General features: G+C 37.5%; 1 protein-coding gene across 1 annotated transcript in view; it reads right to left on the bottom strand.

The window, feature by feature from the left end:
• PRKCH (protein kinase C eta) overlaps nucleotides 1-26,618 on the bottom strand; it is a 221,872-nt gene extending 195,254 nt beyond the window's left edge. The window contains exon 1 of the mRNA XM_027842860.1: nucleotides 26,084-26,618. Within this exon, the coding sequence (XP_027698661.1) occupies nucleotides 26,084-26,516 (433 nt within the window). The 5' untranslated portion in view covers nucleotides 26,517-26,618. The remainder of the gene's footprint in view (nucleotides 1-26,083) is intronic.
• Between the last annotated feature and the right edge of the window lie 710 nt (nucleotides 26,619-27,328).

Genomic DNA, 27,328 nt, shown 5'->3' with positions numbered 1-27,328 from the left:
CTAATAGTAATGCCACATTAATTTTAATATCATTGATAGATTTAATGAAAATTATATGGGAGAATTCAGACTCTGACCTGACAGTACAATCAAGGTCAGAATGAAATTCAATTCTACAGTCACATATTAGTTAAAAATGCAGCCCCCCTCATGCATTTGGATGTATTGCATGCTTCACAACCACTTGCATTGAGAAACATGAATGAGGTGCTACATACATGTTTTCAGAGTGGTGCAAAGACAATCAATTCTTTTTAAAATTGCCTTTTCAAATAAAAATCTGACTTCTCTCCGTCCCTCGATCTAGCCTAGTGAGAAAGCAAAAAAACAAACAACAAAAAAAAACCTGTTAGAAATATGTGTAGTCAAGTAAAACAGATTCCTGCATTGGTCATGTTAAAAAAAAAAAATTAGGGGCAGCTAGATGGGGCAGTGGATAAAACTCCGGCCTTGGAGTCAGGGGGACCTGAGTTCAAATCCACCCTCAGACACTTGACATTTACTAGCTGTGTAACCCTGGGCAAGTCACTTAACCCTGATTACCTCACCAAAAACAAAACAAAACAAAACAAAGCAAAAAATCTACTCTAAGACTATTACCTCTCTATCTCTATCATTTCATCATGAGTCCAGAGGTAAAAGACAGAAATAACCAAAATACTGGCAGCAGTACTTTTGTGGTAACAAATAACTGGAAGGGAATGGCTAAACACATTGCGGTAAATGGACTGGATGAAATATTACTGTGCAACCAACATCCTACCGGTCACCCGGTTTTTAAACTCTTCACCTTTTCTTACCCTCCATACACAAAAATTTTCCAAGTGTTATTGATTTTACGTCTACATTTTCGAATCCATCCCCTTCCGTCCATTGACACAGGTACTCCCCTATTTAAGTCTTTAACTGTTACCCTCCTAATTTGGCCTCCAGACCTCCAGTCTCATGCTATACCTAGATTCTCTCCCTATACACGCCTGCCAAAATAATATGCCTGAAGCACAGGGCCTGGAGTCAGGAGTTCAAATCTGGCCTCAGACACTAGCAGTGTAACCCTGGGAAAAATCACTTAACCCTGTCTGCCTCAGTTCTTCCTCTGTAAAATGAGCTGGAGAAGGAAATGGCAAACTACTCCAGTAGCTTTGCCAAGAAAACCTCAAATGGGGTCACGAAGACTCAGGCATGACCAAATAACAACAAAAGTAAAGTTTTGCAAAGCACCTTATGGACATTATCTCATTTGATCCCCATAGAAACCCAGTGATGTGGTTTTATTATTAGCCCAATTTCATAGCTGATGAAACTGAGGCTGAGCAGTGAAGTGACTTACTAAAGGTCAGACAGCTCTTAAGTCTAAGGTAGGATTCAAACTCATGTCTTCCTGCTTCTAGATGTAAAGATCTATCTGCTATATAACCAATACCTCTTGGAATTGCAGAGTTCCTTTCTAAGTTAACAAATGCCACCTCCTAACATGAGGCCTTTTATTTTCTTTTAAGTTTTTTATTTATTTCATTTTTAATTTATGGGATAAAAAAGCATTTCTATAACACAGTATAATAAAAAAGATCACACATGAAATTGCAAATCTATTATGTATAACTTGCTAGTCCATTTAAATATACAATAAAGTTATGAAATTTTGTTTCTTTTTTCTTCCCTTTCCTCCCCAGATGGCTACCATTACACACAAGTGTGTGTATGTGTGTATGTGTATGTGTGTGTGTGTGTGTGTGTGTAAGTAAAATCATTCTATACATACTTCTATTTATCAGTTCTCTAGATGCAGATAGTATCTTGGGTATGACATTCACTGAAAGTCATTTTTTTTAACAGACAAGTCCAAACTTTATTTAAAACTATATTTTAAGTTTAAAGTTACTAAACAAATCACAATAAAAAAGAAAACAGAAAACAGTGCAGCAAGCCTCAAATCTAGGGAGTATCCCATCTCTAACATGTGACCTACTTGAGCAGAACAAGTAAGCATTACTTATTCTAAAAGGCAGTGGGTCAAAAACTAATTTACATTTTTATACAGATGGAAACAAGTTTATTTAGTGCTCGGGGAAGACATGCATTGGTGGATGGGGAAGGGAAGGAAAGCAGCTGGATATCTCTCATCTCATTCTTAAAATAACATTGCTGTTACTGTATACAATGCTTTCTTAGTTCTGCTCATTTGACTCTTCAATATTTTGTGCCACCATATCCATGCTTTTCTAAGATCATTGAGCTCATCATTTCTTATAGCACAGGGATGAGGCCTTTTCTTATTCCTACTCTGACTGCTACTGACCCCCCACAGATTACTTTGTCTTTGGTTTGTCTATATTTTATTTTTACTTGCAGGTGTATCCATTGATTCTCCAAAGAAGACCTAAGTTCATTGAGGCCTAGGGCTATGTTTTTTTTGTCTTTGTACCCCAAGTATCTAACACAAGGTCTGACACATAGTAGGTGCATAATAAATATTTATTGCTTGATATCACCCTGGAGTTATATGGTAGAATTGATTAATTTATTAATCAAAGTTACATGAAGAACTCTCTACAGATGACGGGCTTCTAAGTCTTTCCTTGGACAAAGCAATCCAACCCTCTGAATTACTGTGGCCTTTGCTTTACTACTCCCTAACAGTTAGCCAATCAACAAATGGAGATACAGACTTAGGTGACCCTCATTTCAACAGATTCAAAGAAACTGAGCATCATAGGATCTCAGAGGGGAAAGCAATCTTAGTGGCCATCTAGTTCAACTTATACCCCAACAAGATTCTCCTTTGCATAATACCCAATATATGGTCATCTTGCCTTGACTCGAAGTTCTTCTCCAGAGGCAGCCCTATCCACTCTGGGATAGTTCAAATTGTTTCCCTAGTTTCCTAATTCAACATTAAGCTTAATTTACTTCTTTGCAAGTGATAACCCTTCAAATTGACTTGTTAGAAGCAAAAGTCTTGACCAAAATTTGAAAAATAAGGCAAAAATCATATACTTCTAAGGCTGGCAAGGACAATAAAAGGCAAACCTGACCAACCTCTTCATTTGAAAAATAAGGAAGTCAAGTCCCAAGAAGTGAGTATAAAAGACTTGCACAAGACAGGTAGGTGATAGAGCAAAGATTAAAATTCAAGTCTTAGGACAGTTAGGTGGTGTAGTGTATAGAGCACTGGCTCTGAAGTCAGGAGAACCTGAGTTCCAATTCAGCCCCAGACACTTACTAGTTGTACTATCATGGGCAAGTCACTTAACCCCATTGCCTCCAAAAAAAAGAAAGAAAAAAAAATCCAAGTCTTCTGTCTCCTAGTCCAATGTCTCCTCTAAACTGGTCAGAGTATCTCACTATTTCCCCGCCACCCCCCTCCCAAAAGAAAAAAAAATTAAAATCTTAGTAAAATCTTCTACCTTTCATATGTTAATGATCACTGGTGGGCAATGAACATTTATGAAAAGTCTTTAAGGACCAGGTTATTCAATGAATGATTTTTGTTATCAAGACCTGGGTCAAGCATGGTAATCCCCGCCTGCTACTAGGAAGGCTGAAACTGGTGGATCATTTGGGCTTGGAAGTTCTGAGACAAGTTCTAAATCCATCAGGTATCTGTACTGTATCTGGAACAAAGAGGGTAAGCCCCCAGATGCATGACTGTTTAGGAGGGGGATATTGATACAGATAAGAAATGGAGTAGATCAAAGCTCCCAGGACAAACAGTAGTAGGATCTGGTCTATGCGTAGTCCCTGCACTTTTAGCCGGGGCTAGATAAGAAGACTCAAACTAAAAACAAAACAAAAACAAAATTAAAAAAAACAAAAACAAAAACAAAAACAAAAACAACCAGACTCTGTCAATGCAGATGGGCAACCTTTTTGCAACTTAGAGAGAACTGATAATTACTTAGTGCACCTACTGTGTTAGGCACCATGCTAAGCACTGGTGATACAAAGAGAGGCAAAAGACAATCCTTGCTCTCAAGGAGCTTACAGTCTCTTTTCATGCAGTATCATTAACTTTGGTTGGAAGGCACACTAAATGGCCTTAAACATGCTGGAAAATTTATGATTAAAAGATGGAAAGATTTGTTGCACATTCAACAAAGACTAGCACACACCACTGCACCCCTTGGCCATGTCAGGACACTGTGGGTTTGGCAGTACAGCCACAACAGCATCAGTTGTAGAGAGCACAGTTCCTGTGGAAACACTGATGCCTCTGGTTAAAAAATTATGAGAACACACACACACACACACACACACACACACACACACACACAGAGGCTAATTCTTAAATGCTGTAATTTCATGCCTATAATATATACATATAGTGTCTTTCCATGTTATATGCTATCAGCAAGGGCGTGATTTTCAGATTTAATCTTTTTATTTAGGTTTCCTAGATCTTGATATTTTGAGGCTATGGAAAATTCTTCAATAAGCTACAAATGTATATACAAAAAAAAGTTTATTTCAGTTCTTGATGTGAAATAAATTAGGTTAATCTCATTATAGCCTGAAGAATGAATAGAGCTGTCCCATCTTCTTCACAAACTTCTAGCATCAGTCCAGGCTGAAAAGGACCTAACATTTGAAAATAAGTCTGACAAATTCAGGGAACAAAATTGGACAGCTGACTGCCACTAAGTGCCTTTTTTCTGTAAGAGTACATTTTCATCTATAGATAAGTCAGGCTGCCACACAGGCTATTATGCACAGGAACCAATTGCCTAACCCAGCAGTCTCTCAAAATTTATGTAATGGGCTTCTTAGGAAAGAGAATAGAATTAAAGAGAGAAAGATGACATGAGTTATTTCCCACATTCAATTAATCTGAATATACCCCACTTAATTAAGAATTAGTTTTTTCTACAAGAAAGGGTGCTGTATAAAAAAAAATCAAGAGACCTGGGTTCATACTAAGTAGCTGTGTAACCTTGGACAATCAATCACTACATAGTTTAATGGCACCTCTAAGTGCCAGGTACCTATAAGTGCCAGGCACCTTGGTAGAAGATAAAAAAACAAATGCTGGAAACACCCCTTGCTCTCAAAGAGCTTCCAATCTATGGGAAAACAATACATATACATATGCATGCACCAAACACACATGTACACATACGCATGTATGCATATGTGTGTATGCAAAATAAACACAAGGTGGTTAGGGAGGGAAAGCAATAGCAGTAAGCTCTTAGCACCATGCCTAGCACACAGTAGGCACTTAACAAATGCTTGCTGAAGACTTATACAGGAAGATGTTTAAAAAGTGAGAGATTCTATGAAGTGGAGATGAGAAGAGAATGCATTCCAGAAATGGATTAAATTCTTTAACCTCGATGGGCTTCAGTTTCCTATTCTGTCAAATGAAGAGGCTGGAGTAATTCAAGGGTTCTTAACCTTATTTGGTGGCCTGGACCTCACTGACAGTCTGGTGAAGCCTATTAACCTCTCATCAAAATAAGGTTTTTAAATGTATAAAATAAATACACAGGATTACAGAAGAAACCAATTATATGGAAATACAATTATAGAAAAAATTTTTTAACAAGTTCACAATCTCCAGGTTAAGAACCCCTAGAATAATGATCTCTAAGATCTCCTCCTACTCAATGATTCTGATTCTTTTTCCACTCTCCCAGTCCATATCTTTCATATCATCTGGAAGGAATCTATTAACTTAGGGTTTTTGAAACAGAAGCTGAGCTAGGAATGAAATGAAACCAATAGTCTTCGTTTCAAAAATATTAGTGAGAAGACATTCAATGTCATAGTGGATATGATTTTCCAGAAGCATCATTCTTATTTTTCACAAATATCCTATATAAAGGTACTCTTTCTAATACTGAACTACAGCACCATATGTAAAAACAAGGTTAAAAAATTATAAATGCAACACTGTGTCTTTATACCAACTCTGGAGTGGCTAATTTATGTTGCAAGAAAATGCAAGTGAAATTGTTTTTAAAAGATTAAAAGTAGCAAAGAAGAAAAATAACTCTAACTTTACAGTCACAGCTGGACCTTCTAAACAATGCTCTGCATTGATTTATAAATGTTAAATTTAAGTTGTCAAGATCATAACTTTTCTCCTCGCCAAGAGAAGGCTGAAGATAATGGATCCCTATATTCCTGGCATTTCATGTGACAGACATATTTCACGCTTCTCTATGTTTGCTGTTTTAAAAACTCTCTTGTAAACAAACATTTATTTTGTTTATTTAGATGACTTCAGAATTAGGCTCTTCTAGTAAGATAAAAGCCAAAAAACATTTAAAGGGATGCAGTTCTCCCCTGAGATTGTTACTAAAGGCAAGGCCTGGGATTAGTAGTTTCTGAGCAATGAGTCAGTTTCATGAATAATTACAATAGCATTTAATTACAGCTAAAAGGGCTTGTTGTTGGAATCTTGGATTAGATTTCATACCTGGAAACAATGGAAGCCAGAAACATTCAGGCAAATTTTCATTGATCTTGGATCCTCTTTACATACAGGTTTCAGAAAAATCAAAAGCACCATAACACAAATACCAGGTACACCAGATAAAGAAAGAAAAATAATATCATTCTATAGAATTTGAAAAAGGGGAAGGGGACAGAAGGCATTTATATAGCACCTACTATGTGCTGGGCACCGTACCAAGTACTTTTTTACAAATATTCTCTCTGAACCTCACAATAATCTTGAGAAGTAGCTACTATTACAATCCCTATTTTATAGTTGAGGAAACTGGCAGATAGAAGTTAAATGACTTGCCCAGGGTCACACAACCAGTAACTGAGGCTGGATTTGAATCAGGTCTTGCTGACTCCTGGCCCAGTGCTCTATCTATTTTGCCAGCAGCTACAACATATGTTCCAAATATTCAAATTCCTAACAAGTCCAGTTTTAAACAGTTGAAACTAGTGTTTATTCTACTCAATTACACAGTAGTTTATTATGCATCTAATATATGTTGAGCCTTGTGATATGTATGGATAACACAAAATTTAGATAGGATCTCCTCCAAAAAGCTTACAGGGATCTTTTTTTATTTTGGTTTGTTTTTTGGGGGGAGACAATATCGTAGACAATACATCCCCAATTAGCTATAAAATAAAATAACACATGATAAACTCTAATAAATAGAAATAAAGTATTATGTTAACACTAAGGAAGGGACCAAAGTCAGTATTGATTTTACTTGGGGAAAGGGGGAAGGAAATGAATCAGGAAAGACTTCCAGGAGGTGGCATTTGAATAAGGCTTTAAAAGATCTATTGGGATTCCATAGACATGCTTGGTCAGGAAGGAAGAGGAGAGGAAATTTCAGGCATGGGGCAGAGCACAAATAGTCATAGAGCTAGGAAAGTGGAGATATGTACTGAAAAAGTTTAGAAGTCCAGCTTGATTAGAACTTCTGGGGTACTGATAGAAATGGTAAGAATTTAAGAGTGGAAAGGTTTGGTGGTACCAGATTGTGGACTGCATTAAATACCAAACTTAAGAGTTTCTACTTTGCTAGGTACAGAGAAAAGTAACATGGCCATTTGATTTGGTTTTTTTTTTTACATTTTTATCAGTGATTTTGATGAAGCCACATTAAGAAATGTGCCACATTTCTTAATATGGCTTATTAAACATGTAGATGACACTAAGTTGGTAGGAATACTTAACAGTTCAGATGGCCAAGTCAGGATCCTAGCCAAAAAATATTTCATCAGTCTGAGATAATAGCTTGAATCAAAGAAGATGAAAGTTAATTGTATTAACAAAAATCAGTTTCAAAAATGGAAGATAGGAGAGGCATGGCTGGACAGTAGCTCATTTGAAAAAGATCTGGACCGGAAACTCAAGGGGTCAATGGCATGATATGACAGAAAATATAAGCCGACATAGGATAATGGCAAGAACTATATGAACTGATGCAGATTAAAATAAGCAGAATCAGGAAAAGAATATACACAATGATCACAATGGAAATGAAAAAACAAAACCGAGAAGCCAAAACTGAAGACTGTATAATTATAATGACCAAGAAGTTTGGTCCTGGAGAAGATTTGAGAAAAATGTACCTCCTCTCTCCATTCTTTGCAAAGCTGGGGGGTTTTATTATGGAACACTGCATAAATTGTCAGACTCAGTTAATGTGTTCGTTAGTTTTGTTAGACTCCTTCTCCCTTCCCCCACCTTTGTTTTTTATTTTTTGTTGGAAGGGTTATCTCAAAGAGTAAGGAAGGGGGAGGGATATATTCAGAAATAAAGGAGATGTAAAACAAAATTCATCATTTTTTAAAAGTTACTGATAGTTAAGATTACATTGGGCTACAACATCCAGACTGACAGAAATAATAATTGTGTCATATTCAAACCTGGTGAACTGCATCTGCCCTCAATATTAATAATTGTGTGCATTTCCAGGTCTCATATTTCAGTCAAGACACAGACCACCTCAGTCAGATGCAAACAGAAGACAGTGCCCAGATAGTAAAAACTGGAGAACAAGCCATGTAAAAAATTGGGGGTGTTTAACATATTAAGAAAAAAGATGATTTACAGGGTCATGGAAACACGAAAATAGTCTTCAAATATTTGAAGGGCAGTCATGTTAAAGATGAAGTTGTTCTATTTGGCCTAGAAAACAGAAATGGGGTGGAAATTTCAAAAGGCAGATTTAGGCATGATGTAAGAAAAAACTTTCAACAATTAGAGCTTTCCATTAATAGAAAGGATTGTTTCAGGAGGTAGTATGTTTTCTAATTGATGACTAATTCTCAGTGATGTTGTAGAGAGACTTATTGGTCAGAATAGATGGCTTCAGGGGTCCCATTCAACTCTGTGATTGTATGATTCTATAATCAGATCTTTGTGTAAGTAAAATCAGTTTAACAACTATGTGAGGGATGGAGTGACTGAAGGCAAAAGAGTGAAGTTGCAAAGCCCTTTTAAAAGGCTACTCAAATAGCCCAGGCAAGTGTCAATGATGATCTGTAATACAGTGGTGGACAGTGGCAGTGGAGGAAGGTGGGAGGGGACAAATGAGAGATGTTGTAGAGGTAAAATCAAAATGACTTGGTCCTTTCCCCCTCAAAAAATGAACACCAAAAAACAAACATACAAGCAAACAAAAAACTCCAACCCCAACATCTGTTAACTGATTAGAGATAAGAAATGTAAAAAAAAAAAAATAGAAGAATCAAACAAGAACTTCAAACGTGAAAGACTGAATGAAATAATAACTTCAGCAAAATAGCAAAAAAAATCAGTCAAATCACAAAAAAACAGCCTTTCTGTATATTAGAAATTCCATTCAAATAATAAATAATGCATAAAAATTTGGGAGTACACCTACCAAGATACAAACATTAATTTTAGAAATACAAATACAAAAGATTCTTTATGGAAATGTAAACAGGTCTACATAATTGGAGAGATATTACTTGCTCATCTTTGTGCCATTACAATAAAATTAATGTATTCAGTGCCATACCAAACTACCCGAGGATTATTTTGTGATGTTAAAATTAATAAAATTCATTTGCATGAACAGAAGATTAAAAATTTCAAGGGAAATAATAAAAAAGTGGGAGGAAAGGGGGTCTAGCCTTACCTAATTTCAAACTAAACTGCAAAGCAGTCATCATGAAAACTATTTGGTACTAACCTCAAAAAGAAAAAACTGATAAGTGGAACAGATTAAGTACACAAGATCCAGAAGCAAATGAACATAGAAGCACAGTGTTTGATAAACCCCAAAACCTCAATTACTGGGGTAAGTACTCACTATTTGACAAAAGCTGCTGGGAAAGTACTCTTGGCAGAAATTAGGTTTATATACCAATCCATATGCCAATATACCACATCACAGGTCACATAATAAACAAATGAAAGGAACAGGGAAGGAGATATGTTTGACAACTATGGATAGAAGAGTTCTTGACCAAACAAGGGACAGAGAAGATCAAAAAAAGATAAAATAAACAATTTTGAGTTTATAAAATTGAAAAGCTTTTGTAAAACCAAAATCAAGGGAAGATTAAACAGAAAATAGTTCACCAGGAAATCCTTTTTTGTAGCAATTCTCTCTGATTATGGTTTATACAAAATATGCTTGGGATTGATTCAAATTTTAAAGCCCTAAATAACCTGACCCCAAAACTCTCTTTACAATCTCACTGAACATAATTCCCTCTTCCCCACTCAGTTAAACTGGCCTTCTCTCTGTTCCTCACACATGACGGTGTATCTCAGGCGTCCATACCTTTGCACTGGCCATATCCCCCATTCCTAAAATACACTACCTCTCCACCTCTACCTCATAGAGTTTTTTCCTTCCCTTAAGATCCAGTTCAAGCATATCTTCTGCATGCAACTTTTCTTGATCATCTTGCTCATGCCCTCCCACTCAAACTACCTTGTTAGGCAGTTAATAAGCATTCATTAAGAGCTTACTATGTGCCAAATACCAAGCTAAGCCCTGGGAATAAAAAAAAAGGCAAAAAAAATCCCTGCTTTGTATATATTTGTATTTATTCACTTTATATTTATGCTGTATATCATTTCATATGTACTTCACTCCACCGTTAGAAGGTAAGCTTATTGAAAGCAGGGACTTTCTACTTCTTTGTACTTATATCCTCAGTGCCTAACACAGTACCTAGTATATAGTGGGTTTGATAAATGCTTGCTGATTGATTAAAATAAATAAGAACACGAGCCACTCCTGAAAAAGATAAATGGTCAAAGAATATAAACAAGAAATTCAGATTTAAAAAAATACTAAGATCTCACCTTATATTCATCAGATTAGCAAAGACAACAAAAAAAGGAAAATAGCAGACACAGTAATTTACTATTGGTGAAGGTATGAATTGGTCAAGTCATTCTGTAAAGCAATTTGAAACTAATCTCTACATATCACAACTGTGTTAGGAACATAGTTCAAAGAGTTTGTTTTTTGTTTTAAAGATCAAATGGATGCATATATACAAAAATATTCATAATGACACCTTTTGCTGTGACAAAGAACTGGAAATTTTGGAGGCACCCATTAATTGAGAAAAGGCTGAGCACATTATAGCATATGAATATCATGGAATACTATTGTGCCATAAGAAACACCTGGATGAATTTTATGAATTGATGCAGAGTGAAGTGAGCAGACCCAGGAAAGCAACCTCTACAATGACTACAACATTGTAGAGCAAATCAACTTGAAAGACTTAAGAACTCTGATCAATGCAATAACCAACCACAACTGCAGAAGACTAATAATAATGAAGCATACTTCCCAATCCTTGATAAAGAAGTGCTGGACTGAAGAGACAGAAGGAAGCCTACATTTTTAGACATGACCAATGTGTGTCTTTGTTTTGCTTGACTATCCTTATTATCAAGAGGGCTCAGAAGAGGATGGGGTTGGTGGAATGGGAGTAGTAACGCCAATTTTAAAAAATAACAGATCAATAAAAAATTTCAAGATCCAACAGAAAGAAGTTCAGTCTTGACACTAACCTGCTGTACTTGTTACAGACTATTAGAAGAAAAGCTGCACAATAGTCACGGTTCCATAAAATAATCTTCTATTTCTCTTTTTACATGGAAATATTTGTGTTTGCTGATGTTCAGAATAGCAAAAACAATGAAAATTAAAATCCTGACATCTTACTTGTACAACTGAAAGTGAAATTAGTACTTCCTACCACAGAATTTATAAGACTTTTGGGACACCTTGTATAGGAAAACCTCATGCTTTCTTTAAATCAAACTAAAAGTTAAAGTACTTGTAAATTCACGAGTCCAAATTCTTTTCTTATAATTCCATTTTTTTTCCTTTAGTCACCATAAAATAAAACCCACCCTAATACTGGCAAGAGATAGTCAAAAGTGAAGCAATGGAAATACAGAGTCACAAAATCCAAGAGATGGAAGGGATCCTTGGGACTACTAATTTAGTCCAAAATAATGCTACCTACAACAATCCCAACAAGTCATCATCCAGCTGACTTCAAGGAAGGAGGTACATACTACCTCCTTCCATCATTTCATGTTTAAATATTGCCCATTTTTAGTGATTCCTTTGCATTGAGTCTCTCTGCAATAATTCTACCTAGTTCAGTTCTCTGGGGAACAGTAATGAAGTCTCATCCCTCTTCCATATAACAGTCCTTTAAACACTTGAAGATAACTATTATGTCCTCCCAAGGTCCTCTTCTCAAAGTTCCTTTAGGCGCCACCTCCTTCAACAGGTATTAAGCTTCTTCCCTGCCTTTGTTGCCCATCTTTGGACAATCTCCAGTTTAATCATATCCTTCTTAAATTTAATATTGAGTTTTTGTTGTTTACTGTTCAATTGCTTCAGTCACATCTGATTCTTTATGACCCCATTTGGAGTTTTCTTGGCAAAGATAGTGGAGCGGTTTGCCATTTCCTTCTTCAGCTCATCTTACAGATGAAGAAACTGAGGCAAAAAGAGTCAAGTGACTTGACCAGTGTCACACAGTTAGTGTCTGAGGCTAGATTTGAACTTTTGTAGAATCTTCCTGACCCCAGGCCTGGCACTCTATCTACTGTACCACTCAGTGAGATGGAGTCTGATTAGGACAGAATATGAGAGAATTATCATTTCCCTAACTGGGCATTACACTGCTTATCAATACAACCTAAGATCATAACAAGTTTCTTTCTTCTTTTTTTTAACTACTTTATCACACTCTTGAATCATAATGAGCTTTCAGCACACACAAAAACCCCCAGATTTTTTTCACAGGAAGTACTGTCTAGTCATGCCTCTTACATCTTGCACTCTTCGAGTTGGCTATGTTACACCCTTATCCCTAGATGCACGTCTTTACATTTGTTCTTATTCAACTTAATCATATTAAATTCAGATCAATCATCCATCCAGTAGAGATCTTCTGGGATCAGGACTGTCATCTGTCACATTAACTATCCCGTTCAGCTTTTTGTCATCAGCAAATTTGATGAGCATGCTATCTGTGGCTTTATCCATGTCACTGATCAAAATGTTAAACAGTACAGACATAAGGACAGATCTCTGGGAAACTAATTAGGGACTTTCCTCCAAGTTGACATTGAACCATTAACTAAACTCTTTGGGTTTAGTCATTTTTAATCCAATATTCCCTCCCCTAAATGGAGAGTGATTATCTCCATTCTATTATAAAGTATTCTATTTTCTGTCAAGAGACAGAATTCTCTTGACAGGAAATAGAATTCTTTATATCAATTTCTCTTAAACATCATATTATTCATTAAAATAAATAAGTGGTGAAATAAAAAGGGAATTTAATTTAGAGTCAGAAAACCTGGGTTCAAATCATACAACTGCTATTTGCTACCTGTTTGACATTAGACAAGTCAATTAACCTCTCTATGTCTTTCCTTTTTTCTTACCTTTAGAATACAAGGGCTGGTTCTTACTGAGGTATACAAATATTTAAAAAAATCTCTAAGGTGTTCTGCCCAGAAGCTTCTGTCTGCTTTGACTGAGTGGACAGTGGCTCAAGGCTTACTGGACTCTGTGCTGGTCTAGAGCATATGCTCTCTAAACAATGGCAAAGCAAAATGGCTTTAAAACTCCACATCAAATGATAGGTCTTGGTGTTACTTAAGTTGTTTAATTAACTATAATTTGACAATTTTGAAAAAGCTCCAAAGAAATGTGAGAGGACTTTTTTGGGGGTCAGTACTTAATAAAACACACACAAAAAAAATTCCAGCAAGCAAATGCTGCAGAATCTAAAACTGGAGACATTTTATAGGTTTCCTGACAGTTTTAGTCTTTTACTTTCTTTCATTATGCATATTTATTACAAATATCCTGGCTAAATATTGAAAAGTTATACACTATAGTCTTTGTAATTTGTCTTTGTAATTTGCAGGAATTTATGCAGAAAATAAACTTTGGTTCCATCATTTAAAAAAAATACAAGGGTTGGGCAAGATAATCACCAGGTTCCATCAGTTCTAAATCTTTTGATCCTGTAATTTCCTCAACAACACTCATTTCAATTTTTCAAAGCACTCAATAAGTCACAACACTTTCAACTAACCATTAAATTATGCAGCTAAAATCTTTCCTTATTTGCCAATTCACTACTCACTACCACCAAATCCTCTATATCTATTTACTCTATTTTTTTAAAAAAACTGGTATTTCAACTTTTGAAAACAATCACTCCCTTACATCACTTTATATCTTCTCTATGTCTATCATAGTTCTCTCATTATCTCTTCCTACACTGTACTTATACCTAAAAACAAGTGCCCAGGCTTGGTGGACAATGTAACTCTCCTCTAATTTAAATTCCACCTGCTCATATGGAGAAAATAATTCTCTCTTCCAGCAATAACTAAGAAGTACCTATTGCTGGGAAGTCTAGTCATTTATATACAAACTAGACAATAAAAGAGCAAAAAAAGGAAGGAACCAAAACAAGAAAGAAAAATGTCTATCTTTTAATCTAACTTAGGGAAGTCCTTGCCTCTGACTCCTAATGTGATACTTGGCATTCCTCATATTATAATGGAAGTTCAATGAATGTCAGTTAGCATTGCTGAGACAAACTAGACACACATTATCAACTCTAAAGTAATTAAGTAAAGGCTACTTAATACTAAAATGGCATATTCAAGCAAGTGTCAAAAACTGAATTATCCAAAATAATGGAAGGGAGAAATAATGTAGCTGGGTCACTCAAAACACAAGATACTCTCAAATCATTTGCATGTGACTCAAGTAAATCAGCATTTTAAAATATATTTATGTTTTAAATATTCTTGGGGAGAGAATTTGTTATTTGAAAGAAATGTAGATAAACCCTTTTGTAAATTTGAAAAATTGTTATTTGTTGTTGTTGTTTACTCGTTTTCAGTCATGTCTGAACTTTTGTCACCCCATTTGAGGTTTTCTTGGCAAAGATACTGGAGTGGTTTGCCATTTTCTTCTCTATAAAAAAGGCCATGGTGATATTAATAATAAATAATGGCTAACATTTATATAGTGCATTAAGGTTTACAAAGCATTTTACAAATATCACATTTTACCCTTATTGGTTGTTAGTTGCTATTGTCATCCCCATTTCACAGATGAAGAAATTGAAGCAAGCAGAAGTCCAGTGACTTGCCCAGGGTCACACAGCTAATAAGTATCTGAGGAAATATCTGAACTCAGGTTTTCCTGAGTCCAGTATTCTATCCACTGTGCCACCTATACAATAAAACTGCATTTTCACATATACTCTCTGGATACAGAGGGAATGTTAGAATATGATTTTATAATAATAACCTACATTAAGGAGCATGCATTCTTAGAGTATACAAGAGAGCCCTCTCTTGTGGATAGGGTTAAAAATTATGCTCTATGGCAGGAAAAAGCCAAACTAGGTTTTAAAACTACCAGAAGAAAGCCATAAGAAAGTAAGGGCATACATAATAAGACTTAACTATGGTTTTTTTTTTAAACTTTCCCCAAAGTTGAAGCATTTTATTTCCTTTTCATCTGTGCTGTATTGGCATTCTAATTATCCATTATTTTGTTTTATTTTATTTTATTTTTGAGGCAACTGGGGTTAAGTAACTTGCCTGGGGTCACACAGTTAGTAAGTGTCTGAGGCTACATTTGAACTCAGGACCTGCTGACGCCTTCCAGGACTGGTGCTCTATCCACTAGGTGCTGAGCTTCCTAGCTGCCCCTATCCAGTCATTTAACCATGACTTTTATTTCAGTTTTATATGAGCTTTTTTTGCTCTGTCAATTATTTTACCTTAATGCAAATACTATTTTCAAAGGATAGACATAGGTCTGTCCAATGAGAAACATGACAATCTGAATTTTATCCTCCTGACAAAATTAACTTTTTCATTACATAGCTATGAGCCCAAAGACTTTTGTAAGTGTAATTCCAAAGTCCTAAAACTTGGAATGAGTCTAGAAAAATCTTCTAGGTCTTAAAACACTGCACCAAAGAGAAGAGAGTAAATGCTCCCAATTAGTATGAATTTGAAGTCTACTACAATTTGCCCCCAACCTGAAAACATCTCCCAGGAAATCTTGATAGGATGCCTGACATATATAACATTATTCTAAGAAGCCCCCTGTTAAAATGCAAATCAATTAGATATATCAGTCATTAATACTTACCTCGGTGGGGATTGTTTATCCCTTGAGAGGGAAAATGACACAGGAAAAAAGTTTTATGATAATCAAAAAATATTAAGCATCTTTTATGCTCCCAGGAATTGTGTTAGGGGCTGAGGACATAAAGACAAAATCACATAGGTCCTGTCCTCAAGTAACTCATGTTCCATAGGAGGTACTGCAGAAAACCATTGGCTCTGCTGACAGAGGATGCACATCCAATTCTTGCCTAACATTCACTACCTGGGTGACCACAGATAAATCAAAAAATTTCCCTGGGTCTTAATTTCCTCATTTGTAAAATGGAGTGATCAGACACAGTCTCTGGAGTTTTATTTGGTTCTAGACCTATGATCTCAATCACATATACATAAACAATAAGTACAATAGGTACAATAATAAGTACAAGGTAAATGTGGAGAGAAGGAGAAGGTGATAAAAGCTGAAGGGGAGGCATCAGAAAGGCCTCATGTAGGAAGTGGTCTGAGCTGAATTTTGAAGGGAACTAGGTACTCTAAGAGGCAGAGGGGAGAAGAAAGTACATTCCAGACGTGGCAGACAACCTGTGCAAAGGAACTGATACAGGGTGTCCCCAAAGCCTAAAATTGCACTGAGACTTTTGGGACCTCTCTTACAGTGAACATTTCCATATGCTTTAAAGGTGTGCAAAGAAATTTACATACCTGATCAAATTTGAATCTCACACTTTGTGATGTAGTTACAAGCATTATTATCACTATTTTACATATGAGGAAATTGATCCTCAAAAACTTAAATGACTTGCTTATGGTCACTCAGTTAGAAGGTATCATTTGAACCAGGTCTCTCCCAACTGAGGCATAAAGACACGACACTAAAAGTCTTAGTTAACTTTTAACAAAATCTTATGATCTATTGTAAACCTCAGAGCTATTTTTTGAAGGGTTTTTTTTAAACACTTGGAAAACAACAACAAAATGTGACTTAGAGGAGAAAATACTGGATTTGGAATTAGAGAAAACCGGAATCCAAGTTTCAGAGAACTTAGCTGTTTGACCTTGGGAAAATCACTTACCCTCTCATCAGTCAAAATGATATTTGCATGAGGTAGCTAGCTGCTTGAGAATCAAATGAGGTCATGTACCAGAGCAGTTTATAACCTGAAAACTTAAGTAAGTGTAAGCTATAGCATGTGCCCTTAAATCTGTCTGAACACTTTTCTTTTGATTAGTACCCCATTCATCTTCCTCAAGCTACTCATTCCTATTTGGAGCCATTCTAATTTAAGCAAGTAAAAATGTCCTCTGCAGTGTCTGGCCTCTTCTCTTCCCTCAGGATACAGATTAAAGCACTCACAGCATTATAAAATGAATGTTTTCCTTAGCATCCTTTGTTAAACTAACCTAATATGGTACAACTCACTAGAACTAGAGGCATTGTTAGGATTCCAGGGCTCAATTGGACCTCTTCTACAAGAGGAGTCTCCTTTATGCTTGGCAGCCTGTGGGGATTATGGGGGGAGGGCATCCATTCATGATCCCCTTCCTCTGGGACTTTTCCTTCTCAGTCTCTCATTGGCCTATCCACCCCATGAGGCTTCAAAGACTTTTCACGTGGGAACCAAGGCCAGCAGCCATCTGTGCCCAGGGGACACACTGCCTCCTGCCCAGCTGTGGTACCCCCTCTTCTGTTCCATGAGCTAGCTGAGTGTGTGGTGTGGTGTGGTTCCTGGCAACTTTGTGTTGGCTGTTTAACTTCCCCAGCCCAGGTACCAGCTGTGTGTTCTGTTACACACAAGAGACATTTTCCAGTATCAGCCTTTGCAAAAACTCTTCTCTCTTTCCTTCTCTCTCTCTCTCTCTCTCTCTCTCTCTCTCTCTCTCTCTCTCTCTCACACACACACACACACACACACACACACACATTTTGGAAAAGGAAAAATGAATTTTGTCACAAAAAAAGGGATTTTTATATCCAAGGATTTCAAATCTAGAAAATAATCTAGAAAATGGACATGTACAAAACCTACCTCATACTGAATATGTCAAGAGAAAAAAAACAGCTATATATCTTCATAAGGTTTTCGAACAGTGGCAACATCTAAGGCATGTTAGACCTTGGGTCATTGTAATTCTATTGCAAAATCCAATTCTACTATCTCAGCACTCAAGAAGTATTTTATAGGTACCTGACTTGTAACAGAAAAATAAATCTGTGTGCTTCATATAATAGCTATGTTTATAAAAAGCCCAGTGTCCTTTTTACTGAGTCTAAATACTGACATGAACGTCTCTGGCACAAGAACTCAATAACTAAACTGCTAACAATTCCAAAACAGATGGTGTGATTGGATGGATGGATAAATAGACAAATGGATGGATGAATTGATAGATGAATGAAAAAGTATTTATTAAGTTCTTACTATGTGCAAAACGCTAGGGGTACAAATACAACGATGAGACAGTTTCTGCTCCAGGACCACATTCAAATAGAGGGAAACAACACATATAGAAGGAATCAAATGAAAGGCAGAAGGAAAGGCCAAGGGGTGTTTTGACCGCTGCAAGGAAGACAATGTGTTATATATCTTCTTTAAGGTCATTTCCACTGATAAAACCATATCCATTTCTGATGATCTGTGGATAAACAACAGGAAGAACACTTACCTCTGTCTATAACATATACTTGAAATTGCTAAACTCACTCCATCACTCCAATAAATCTGGAAGCTGCTTGAAAATTTTTAAGTTAAAAAAATAAAAGATATAAAAAATTAAATCCAAATGTACATCAAAAAAATTTAATGCAGTCTGCTTTAAATCAGTCCAATATTTAGCATTCAGTTGCTACCCCCTCATATCACCTACTTAAAAGTGCACAACCCTGCTCAGCTCATTGAGCATGACAAATTGTGTCAACTCTCTCCTAAACTGTTCCATTGATCTGCCTAGTAACTGGTTTTCTCTGACCTTCACATAGTCCTCAGATTCATTCTCTCTATTCACTGTGGTGACTCCTGATTGCTTGAGAATGTGTCTTGCCTCTTTCCCTTTTGCTCGAGGCATACATAACTGAAATCCTTCCCTGTTTGTATGGCTTTGCCTCTGGCCCCTTGAACTTAGCACCAGTACCCCACAAGAACTGTGTGTTCTACAATGGATTAACTCCCTACCTTTTGGAACTAGCGTCAGCTCCAGGGAGAACAAGTCAATCAGGACCAAATTTTCTATCATGTGGAAATGGAGACATTAGAGAGGTTTTTATTTTAGGTGGGCAGAGTACCAGGTCTAGAGGGCAGAAGCAATGATTGCAAGTAACCTTTTATAGTTTCTACCATAGAATCCTGTACATCCTAGCCCTCAGTAAATGGCATTTGATTAAGGTGAGAATGAAACTGCTCTATCAACAATGATGCTGTCCTGTCCTACTCTTTCCAACAGGAACAGAGTAGCGACTTTTTTCTAGCAGTTGTGGGATGTTTATGCAACTACCCATATTTTCTCCATAAGACCAAAGAGGTAAGATCAGACCAGAGGTGACCAAAGGATCATAGAAACATAGAAGGAAAGCTGGAAGGGAACTAGTTAGTCATCTAATTTACCCACCCCACCCCCATTACACTCCTGCCCTCATTTTACAGATGAGGAAACTGAGGTCCAGAGAAGTTAAGTGACTTGTCCAAAGTTCCACAGGTAGGAAGGAGGTGACAAAATCAAGATTCAAGCCTAGGTCCACATCAGTAAAGCTAAAGAGAATTTCTGGTAGAAAAAGTAGATATCTAAAAAGCACTGCTAGTGTATTCACAAGTTAGAGGCATTTCTAATCTAGGAAGTCTGTGCACCTTAGCAATTACTATTGAAATTTATAGCAGGCACAGAAACACAATACCATAGTAATATTGATAAATTTACCTTCTGACAGTATTATGTCTCACCAGAAATGTCTAGTCTCACACAATTCTTTAAAACAGCATTAAAATAAACAAACACTATGATGTCCTGGACTGCTGAAATCGATCATCCATTTAATTAAAATGTCTGTCCTATGGGTGATTTATAGAATCTTGTCATTATTTGGTCATCACCTAGGGTGGATATAGATTGGTAACTACAGACCCATCAGAACTCTGACATTAATTACTATGCCAGAGGGAATGGTCCCCTGGTATAAATAAGCAAACAGGTAATGTTAATATCCAGTTCCTCTTAAGACACAGCTAACAGGGACTTAACTTACAAACTCCAGTACAAGAAGTACATTCATGTTAAGGATGAGTGTGGCCTGCCTCACACTAAGAATATACTATAGAAATAATATAAGTATTAATATTAAAGCTGCACGAATCACAGAGTAATGAGTTAATTCATCCCCACCCCTAGCAAGTGAGATTTGGGGTGGTGACCCTGGTTAATACGTCATCCTTTTTCATTTTTTTCAAAACTAAAAAAACAACTCCAGAGGCCAAATTCATCAACTGCCTAGCATAGATCCAGACTAAGAGGGGCAGCTCCAAAAGAGCTTCATCTTCTTCATTACAGATAAAACTGAATAGTCAATAAAATATTTTTCCAATAAAAATTAAGCATCTGAATTTTTAGTAAATTGGCTTTGTAAGAAATTCTGGCTAAAAAAAAATGGTTTATTATTAAAAAACTACCTCTGAAATGGATTCACTTTGTGATCAGAACAAGTTATCCATCTCTCTGATTTTCAGTCTCTTTTCCCAAAGATTGCTAGTGTCCCCTCCTATCCTAAGAGTCTATTTTACGATCCTAAACTGGGCTGAAGTTTTCCTCTTTCCTTTCCATATGAAGAAATATTGTTTTTAAGTACTTTGTTATAGAATTAGTTCTACGACGTCCTTAAATGCTCCTGAACGTATTTAGATTTGGTATGAATATATTCAGGTTGCTCATGAATACCATGCAAATAATCAAAAGATTAACTGTGGTGGCTATCAAGAGAAACCTTCAGAATTCTCTTTTCTCTTTCTGATCAGAAATGGATTCTACTAAGCCATATGTGAAGTAGCCACTGTGCCAGACTCGTATGAGTGCTTTAAAACTAAGACTTTCCCCAGCCCTAACAGGCTTCAAAATTTCCCTAAGACAATATACTTTGAAGGTGTGATCCCAAGAGAAGAGATGAATTTGTATCAATCCATTACACACATTTACCCTGGCCTCTTTTGTGAGCAACAGTGTTGTTCCTAGTAATAACTGATAGTCCAAATAATATTTCACTTTAAATGAGATTAGTTTTCCTCATAACAACCCTGGCCTGTGAAGTAGACAGTAATATAGGTATTATCATCCCCATTTTACACAGGAGGAGACTAAGGCTAAAAGATTTTGTCTTGCCTAAGGTCACAGAGATGTTAAATCACAGAGCTGAGACTCAACCCCAGCTATTAACTCAATATTAAGAGTTTTTTCCTCTTCATAGAATTGCTATACTCACTTTCAAGAGGAGCAAAAAAGAGATAATTTTATGAGAAAAGATGGAGCCCATAACAGCTTAACTTATAGTTACCTAACAATTTAAGATTACAAAGTATTTTTCTATACATTATCTCCGTTGATTGCCACAATAATACAATATTGATTATTCCCATTTTACAGACAAGGAAAAAAAGAGGCTAATCAGCTTCCCTTACATCTTATAGTCAGTACTTGACCATATATTGTCTGAATTCAAGTCCACCACTCTTTCCACTGTATGAAATTGGCTTCATCTGTATCATGTGTGCAGCCGATGACAATATATCTGCCCCTGGGATTTTAGTTCAAATTTTATAGAATTAGAAGGGAAATCATAAAAAAATAAAAACACAAGGAGCTTATCTTCCAAGTAAATACACACCACCCTGGAAAGTTAGATTTTCCTTTAAACATTTCTACTAGTCACTATTAAATTTGCCTCTCATGTTAGGATAAAACATAAAAAATAAAATCAGATCCAGCTTCTACTGATTGGTCTCTATTGCTCTCCAGATTTTAAGTAAGGCTTCTTAGGTTCCCATTTCTCCTTCTTGTTCACCTCTGCTGCTCATATATTACTTCATAACAAATATATTGGACACCTAGGTTGCTAAGTGGATAGAACACTGGACCTGGAGTTAGGAAGACCTCAGTTCAAATCCAGCCTCAGAAACTAACTAGCTGTGTGAGGATGGGTAAGTCACTTAACCCTGTTTGCCTCAGTTCCTCATATGTAAAATGAGCTGGAGAAGGATATGGCAAACCATTCTAGGAGGCTTGCCAAGAAAATGCCAAATGGGGTCACAAAGAGTTGAACAAGACTGAACAACAAATATATTAATATGTTTTAAAAACTGGAGCTTTGTATGACTATAATTTTTTTTTCCACATCTGAACAAGGAATTTTCTATACTCACACCTCTCAGTCTCATTACTATGTTCATAGTAACCTACAGTTGGAAAGGACATTAGAGATATTTTTGCTTGTTCCCACCCCCTTTTACAAAAGAAGAAACTGAGGCCTAAATAGGTCAAGTGATATGCCTGAGGTCACACAGTGAGCAAGGATGAAGGATAGAATTAATATCCAGCTACTAGAACTGGTTTATTTGATACCTTTTGTGAGAGACAACATGATGGAATCCAATGTTCATTCCATTCTATCATGCTGTCTCTCAAAGAGTATTAAAATGAATCAGGTCTAGCCTTTTCACCAAATACTGATACATCAAACGACCATAAGCAGCATAGTTCTAGTCATTCCCCCCCCATAATCAGTTTTTAAATTTTTTTCTGTATGATGATTAAAATAGTTAAGAACATGCTTATTTAACTACTATACTCTCAATATCTCAAAATGCTTTCTTAAAATCATGCGCCTTTATGGAATATTTATGGGAAATTATCTACAATATCAGATCATTACAAGTCCTGTCCACTAAGAAAAGTCATTCATTACAACTCCACGAGCATTCAAAGCCTTACTGACATCTAAGAGTACGGTTTTCTTACGGACTTCCTACCCAATATCCTATCAATCTACTACATATTTGTGAGACTCAATCTGTATTTCCACTTATAAGAATGCAAAAAAAAAAACCTTTCATCAGGTAATTTATATTATGGGTCCATCTCATGAACCCAAGATTCAAAGGCAACAGAAATACGAGTGATGACAGCACTGCTCCTGAATTTGATTGGGTTATAAAACAAGGAGCGGCACTCACTCCTAGGATTTGATTTTTCTAAAGGCACTTGGGTTCAGATATTTGGTCCTGGCAGGACCAAAAATCACAAGGAGACACATGGGATCACAAGGCAACACATGTACAACATGGTGGCAATGTTTTTGTGGTGCATAAACTCTGACTCCCTCCACTGCTTACAGCTTGGGAAAGAAAATGATCAATGTTTGAAACTACACTCTCAAAAAGAAATTTTTAAAAAAAGGACAAAGAAAGCTTGTCTCTATCTGGGCAAGACTTCAGTTTTCAGAAGTTCACAAAAGACTGAGAAATGAAGTTGCAGAAGGAGAAACTGCTGATCATAATTGAGAAAATGAGAATGTGTCATAAATTCTATTTAATTAGTTTTGACTTTTTTTGGCCTTTTTTTTTCTGAAAAAGAGTGCTTTCCAGTCACTGATCAACACTATGAGGAACACTAGCCCCAGAAAGCCTTTGTTTTACTGTAACTGATCATTTCTTCTGTTCTTAACTTTTGTTTGCTTCAGGTAGCCTGGCAAAAAACTGAAATGACAAATTTCTTAAAGTACATCTAGATGCCTTGTAACTTGTAACGAAAGTAGAAAATATTTTTCAATAAGTCCAACTAGTAAATTTGTAATTGCTGTAATAAATAAGCTATTCTTATATATGTAATTTTATATAATGCTTATTATAACACATAATATATAACATATGCTATATATCATATATACATCTTATGCATACTTATATATAATTTAAATGTGGTCATTTCATGAAATAATCAAATTTTAGACAATATTTCCCTAATCTAACAAAGTGACAGACTAACAAACAGAATGAATTTTTTAAAGTTCCTTTGAATATTTCAAATTTTGCTAGAATTTACTGCCTATTTCAGGAAATCATTTTCCCCTTTAAATTTTTTCCATGTTTTAAAATTTCCAGACACTTTTACATTTCTATCTTTAATTCTAGCACAGACAAACCATGGGCTTTGAAGCCTCTCCCAGCTTATCCTAGCCTACTAACATTTGCTCTTTTCCAGTGCATTCTTCCCTTTCATCTTGATACGGTCAGCCTACAACTCTTACTCTCACCGAACCTTTCACCACAAAAAAATGTATCTCATGCCACCAAGCCTATAGTCCCAATTCAATGATCATTAACTGATGATGATTCCCTTCAATAAGTATTTATTAAATGTCTACTCTGTATCAGGCTTTATTTTAGAACAGATAAAAATTATGGTAAGTAAGCAGCAATTTTGCTTTTTAAATAGAGTGGTTTATCAGCTGTCACTGATTTCAGTGAGGTAATTTCTAAAAGACATATGGTAAACATCAATTCCACGCTGACATCAATAAAAATAGCATCTCACCTCATATAACAGTTTATTTTGCAAAGCACTTGGTGTAGAGCCATTATTGTCCCTATTTTATAGATAAGGAAACTGAGGCTTTTAAATGATTTGGTTATGGCCATACATGATTATGTATGATCAAACAGAATTCAGGTCTTCTGACTCCCAAATCCAGTGCAATTTCCATTCTATCAACTGGACCTTTACTATTATCAGTCTGAGCTAAGGATGTGACTTCAATACTAATTAGTTCCCTTTTAAAAAATTTTGCTTTGTTTTATGATATGGATAATACAGAACTGTTCACATGTATAATTAATATAATATTAGAAGGAAAGAATCTGGAACTCAAAACTTTAAAAGAATGTTTAAAGTAAGTAAGTCTTTTTTTAAAGAAAGAAAAATATATTACATTGATCAGAAAAGGGAATGGAACCAAGGAAATAGATAATTTAAAGTAACTCTTAGGGAAAAAAAACAAACTCAAAATGTGTGTCTAATATTAAGGAAACAGTAAGATCCAAAAGACTATGGCACTACATCTCCCTTACTATTATTTTCTGGACTCGTGACCAAGTTCAGTACTGGGGGTAGCTCCCCAGTTTTAAAGAATTTTTCGCTACATAACCTAAACCATTTAATTTCTTTACACAGCTAACTTTGCCTAACCACTTTGTATTATTGTAATAAATAATAACAGAGAATGTAACTCATGTGAAAAACACAGAAATTGGAAAGCTGTGAACGCTACAAATACCAATAATACTAATTTCTTTTGGACTGTCCAAACTGCATTCCTGCTCCCAATGAATCCTCATGCCCAAGGCAGCAATAACAGATATAACACCTTAAATCTCACTGCATTCTAGTTAGGACCAACCTGAAACTACAAGAAAACACTTGTTAATTCCACCTACTTAGAAAACTGCTCAATAAGAACAGTTTACAAGTGTGCAGACTTAAGTGTTCCTGCATATACAGGCAAGATGCTATCTCGAATCTAGTGTACTGTGTGTGGCCATTATATGTAATGCACGTGCATGTCTAAACATATGCATGTCTGCACAGGTACGCCAACATGTATTCATAAATACTAGGAACAATGCCTTATGGAGTGTCTTACCATGAGCTCAAAGAAATCGCTATGAAGTGTCATTTATTCTCATCTATCCAGGGTGCTACTCTGTGCTTAAAGAGGAAATGAGGCCCTTTGTCCACCAGCGAAGAATAGTCTCCTAACAGCTTCTCAGAAGCCACTTTCCGCTAGCCCAGTCTGCTTTTTCAACAGTGGATGCCCAAGTGAGCTTTACACATCAACAGAGCTGCACTGGCACAAACCCACCAGTTTGTGTCACCGGTGCCATGGTCACCTGAGGCGGGGAATCCAAGTTTGGATCGAGTGTCCACAGAGTCAAAGACAAGGAGGGTAGGAGAAGGGGCTGGGTAAGGGACTCGCCGCGGGAGCGGGTAAGGGGGGGTGAGGGCTACTTACCCAACCCTCAAAGGTGTCGGAGGCGCCCGCAGTGCGCAGCAGTTCTTGGAAATGCAAAGTACAATTGGCCACGAAGTGGTCATAGCCCAGGGGGGTTTCGTGGAAGACGGCCAGCTCCATGTGGCCGCCGTCTGTGACATTGGTACAGAACTCCTCGTTGTAGGTGGGCTTATTGGTCTTCTGCTTGGTGCTCGTTTGGCCGACTCGCACCTGGTCCACGCTCACGGTCAGGTAGGGATCCAGCAGCTGGTAGCCTTTCTTGAAAAGGGAGTGTCGCAAGGACCAGCGGGTGGGCTGCAGCCCCACAGCCTCACCGATCCTCACCCGCACATAGCCATTGAACTTCATGGTCCCGGACATGCCGCCACCCCAGCCCCGGGGGGCCCGCGCTGGCTCAGGAGTCGGGGAGAGCCGGGGAAAGGGCACGTCTGGGCTCAGTGGAGCAGGAGCGGCAGTCGCCGGGGCAGCAGTAGTTCCGGAGAAGAACAGCGCCGGTTCCCCGTGGGCCCGTGCCGGGTCATTCTTCTCCTTCCCCAGGACGTTTCCCTTCACCTCCCCTCCCTCCCAAGACGGAAAGGAGGGGAGCCGAGTCGGCGGAGCCCCTCCGCCAGCTATAGCAGCGAAGACGTCCCGCCTGGGCGCAGGAGACGGGCAACACCAGAGAGGGCGGCGGCACTGCCTCGAAGCTTTCCCCCCAGCCCCGGTTCCTCCTCCTCTTCCCCAGGTGGGGAAATGCTTTTCCCGCAGAGCCCCGAGAGCGTTCTAGAGCCGGAGCTGCCCGTCCGGTTTAGACTCGGGCACGATGCATTTCTTCCTCCCTCTGCCTCCCCCTCCTTTTCCTCCTGCCCCCGCCTCCTCCGTCTGGCGCTCTCCCTCCCTCCTCGCTCTTCAAACCAGGAAGCAGCCGCAGCCCTTGGCGTGAGACTTCCACCTACAGCTCCAAGTTGCGAGAGTCCCTTCGCAGCCTCCTGCGCTTTCCGGAGCCTCCTGGGGGCAGGGTGCTGCGGCTGCAGCAGCCCTGACCCCTGCGGCTCGGGCGCCAGGCTGCGGGGAATAAGGGGGGGGGGGGGGGGGGGAGGTGGAGAGCGCGCTCTCCTGGGGCACCTCTCCTCCCCTAGCAGCTGCGGCTCCAGCTGTGGTAGGTGGGAAATCCAAATTGCCTACAGTCTCCG

This window comes from Vombatus ursinus, unplaced genomic scaffold, assembly GCF_900497805.2.
Source record: "Vombatus ursinus unplaced genomic scaffold, bare-nosed wombat genome assembly UNPS02014893.1, whole genome shotgun sequence".
Taxonomy (NCBI): Eukaryota; Metazoa; Chordata; class Mammalia; order Diprotodontia; family Vombatidae; genus Vombatus; species Vombatus ursinus.
This window is presented reverse-complemented; position numbering and strand designations above follow the sequence as displayed.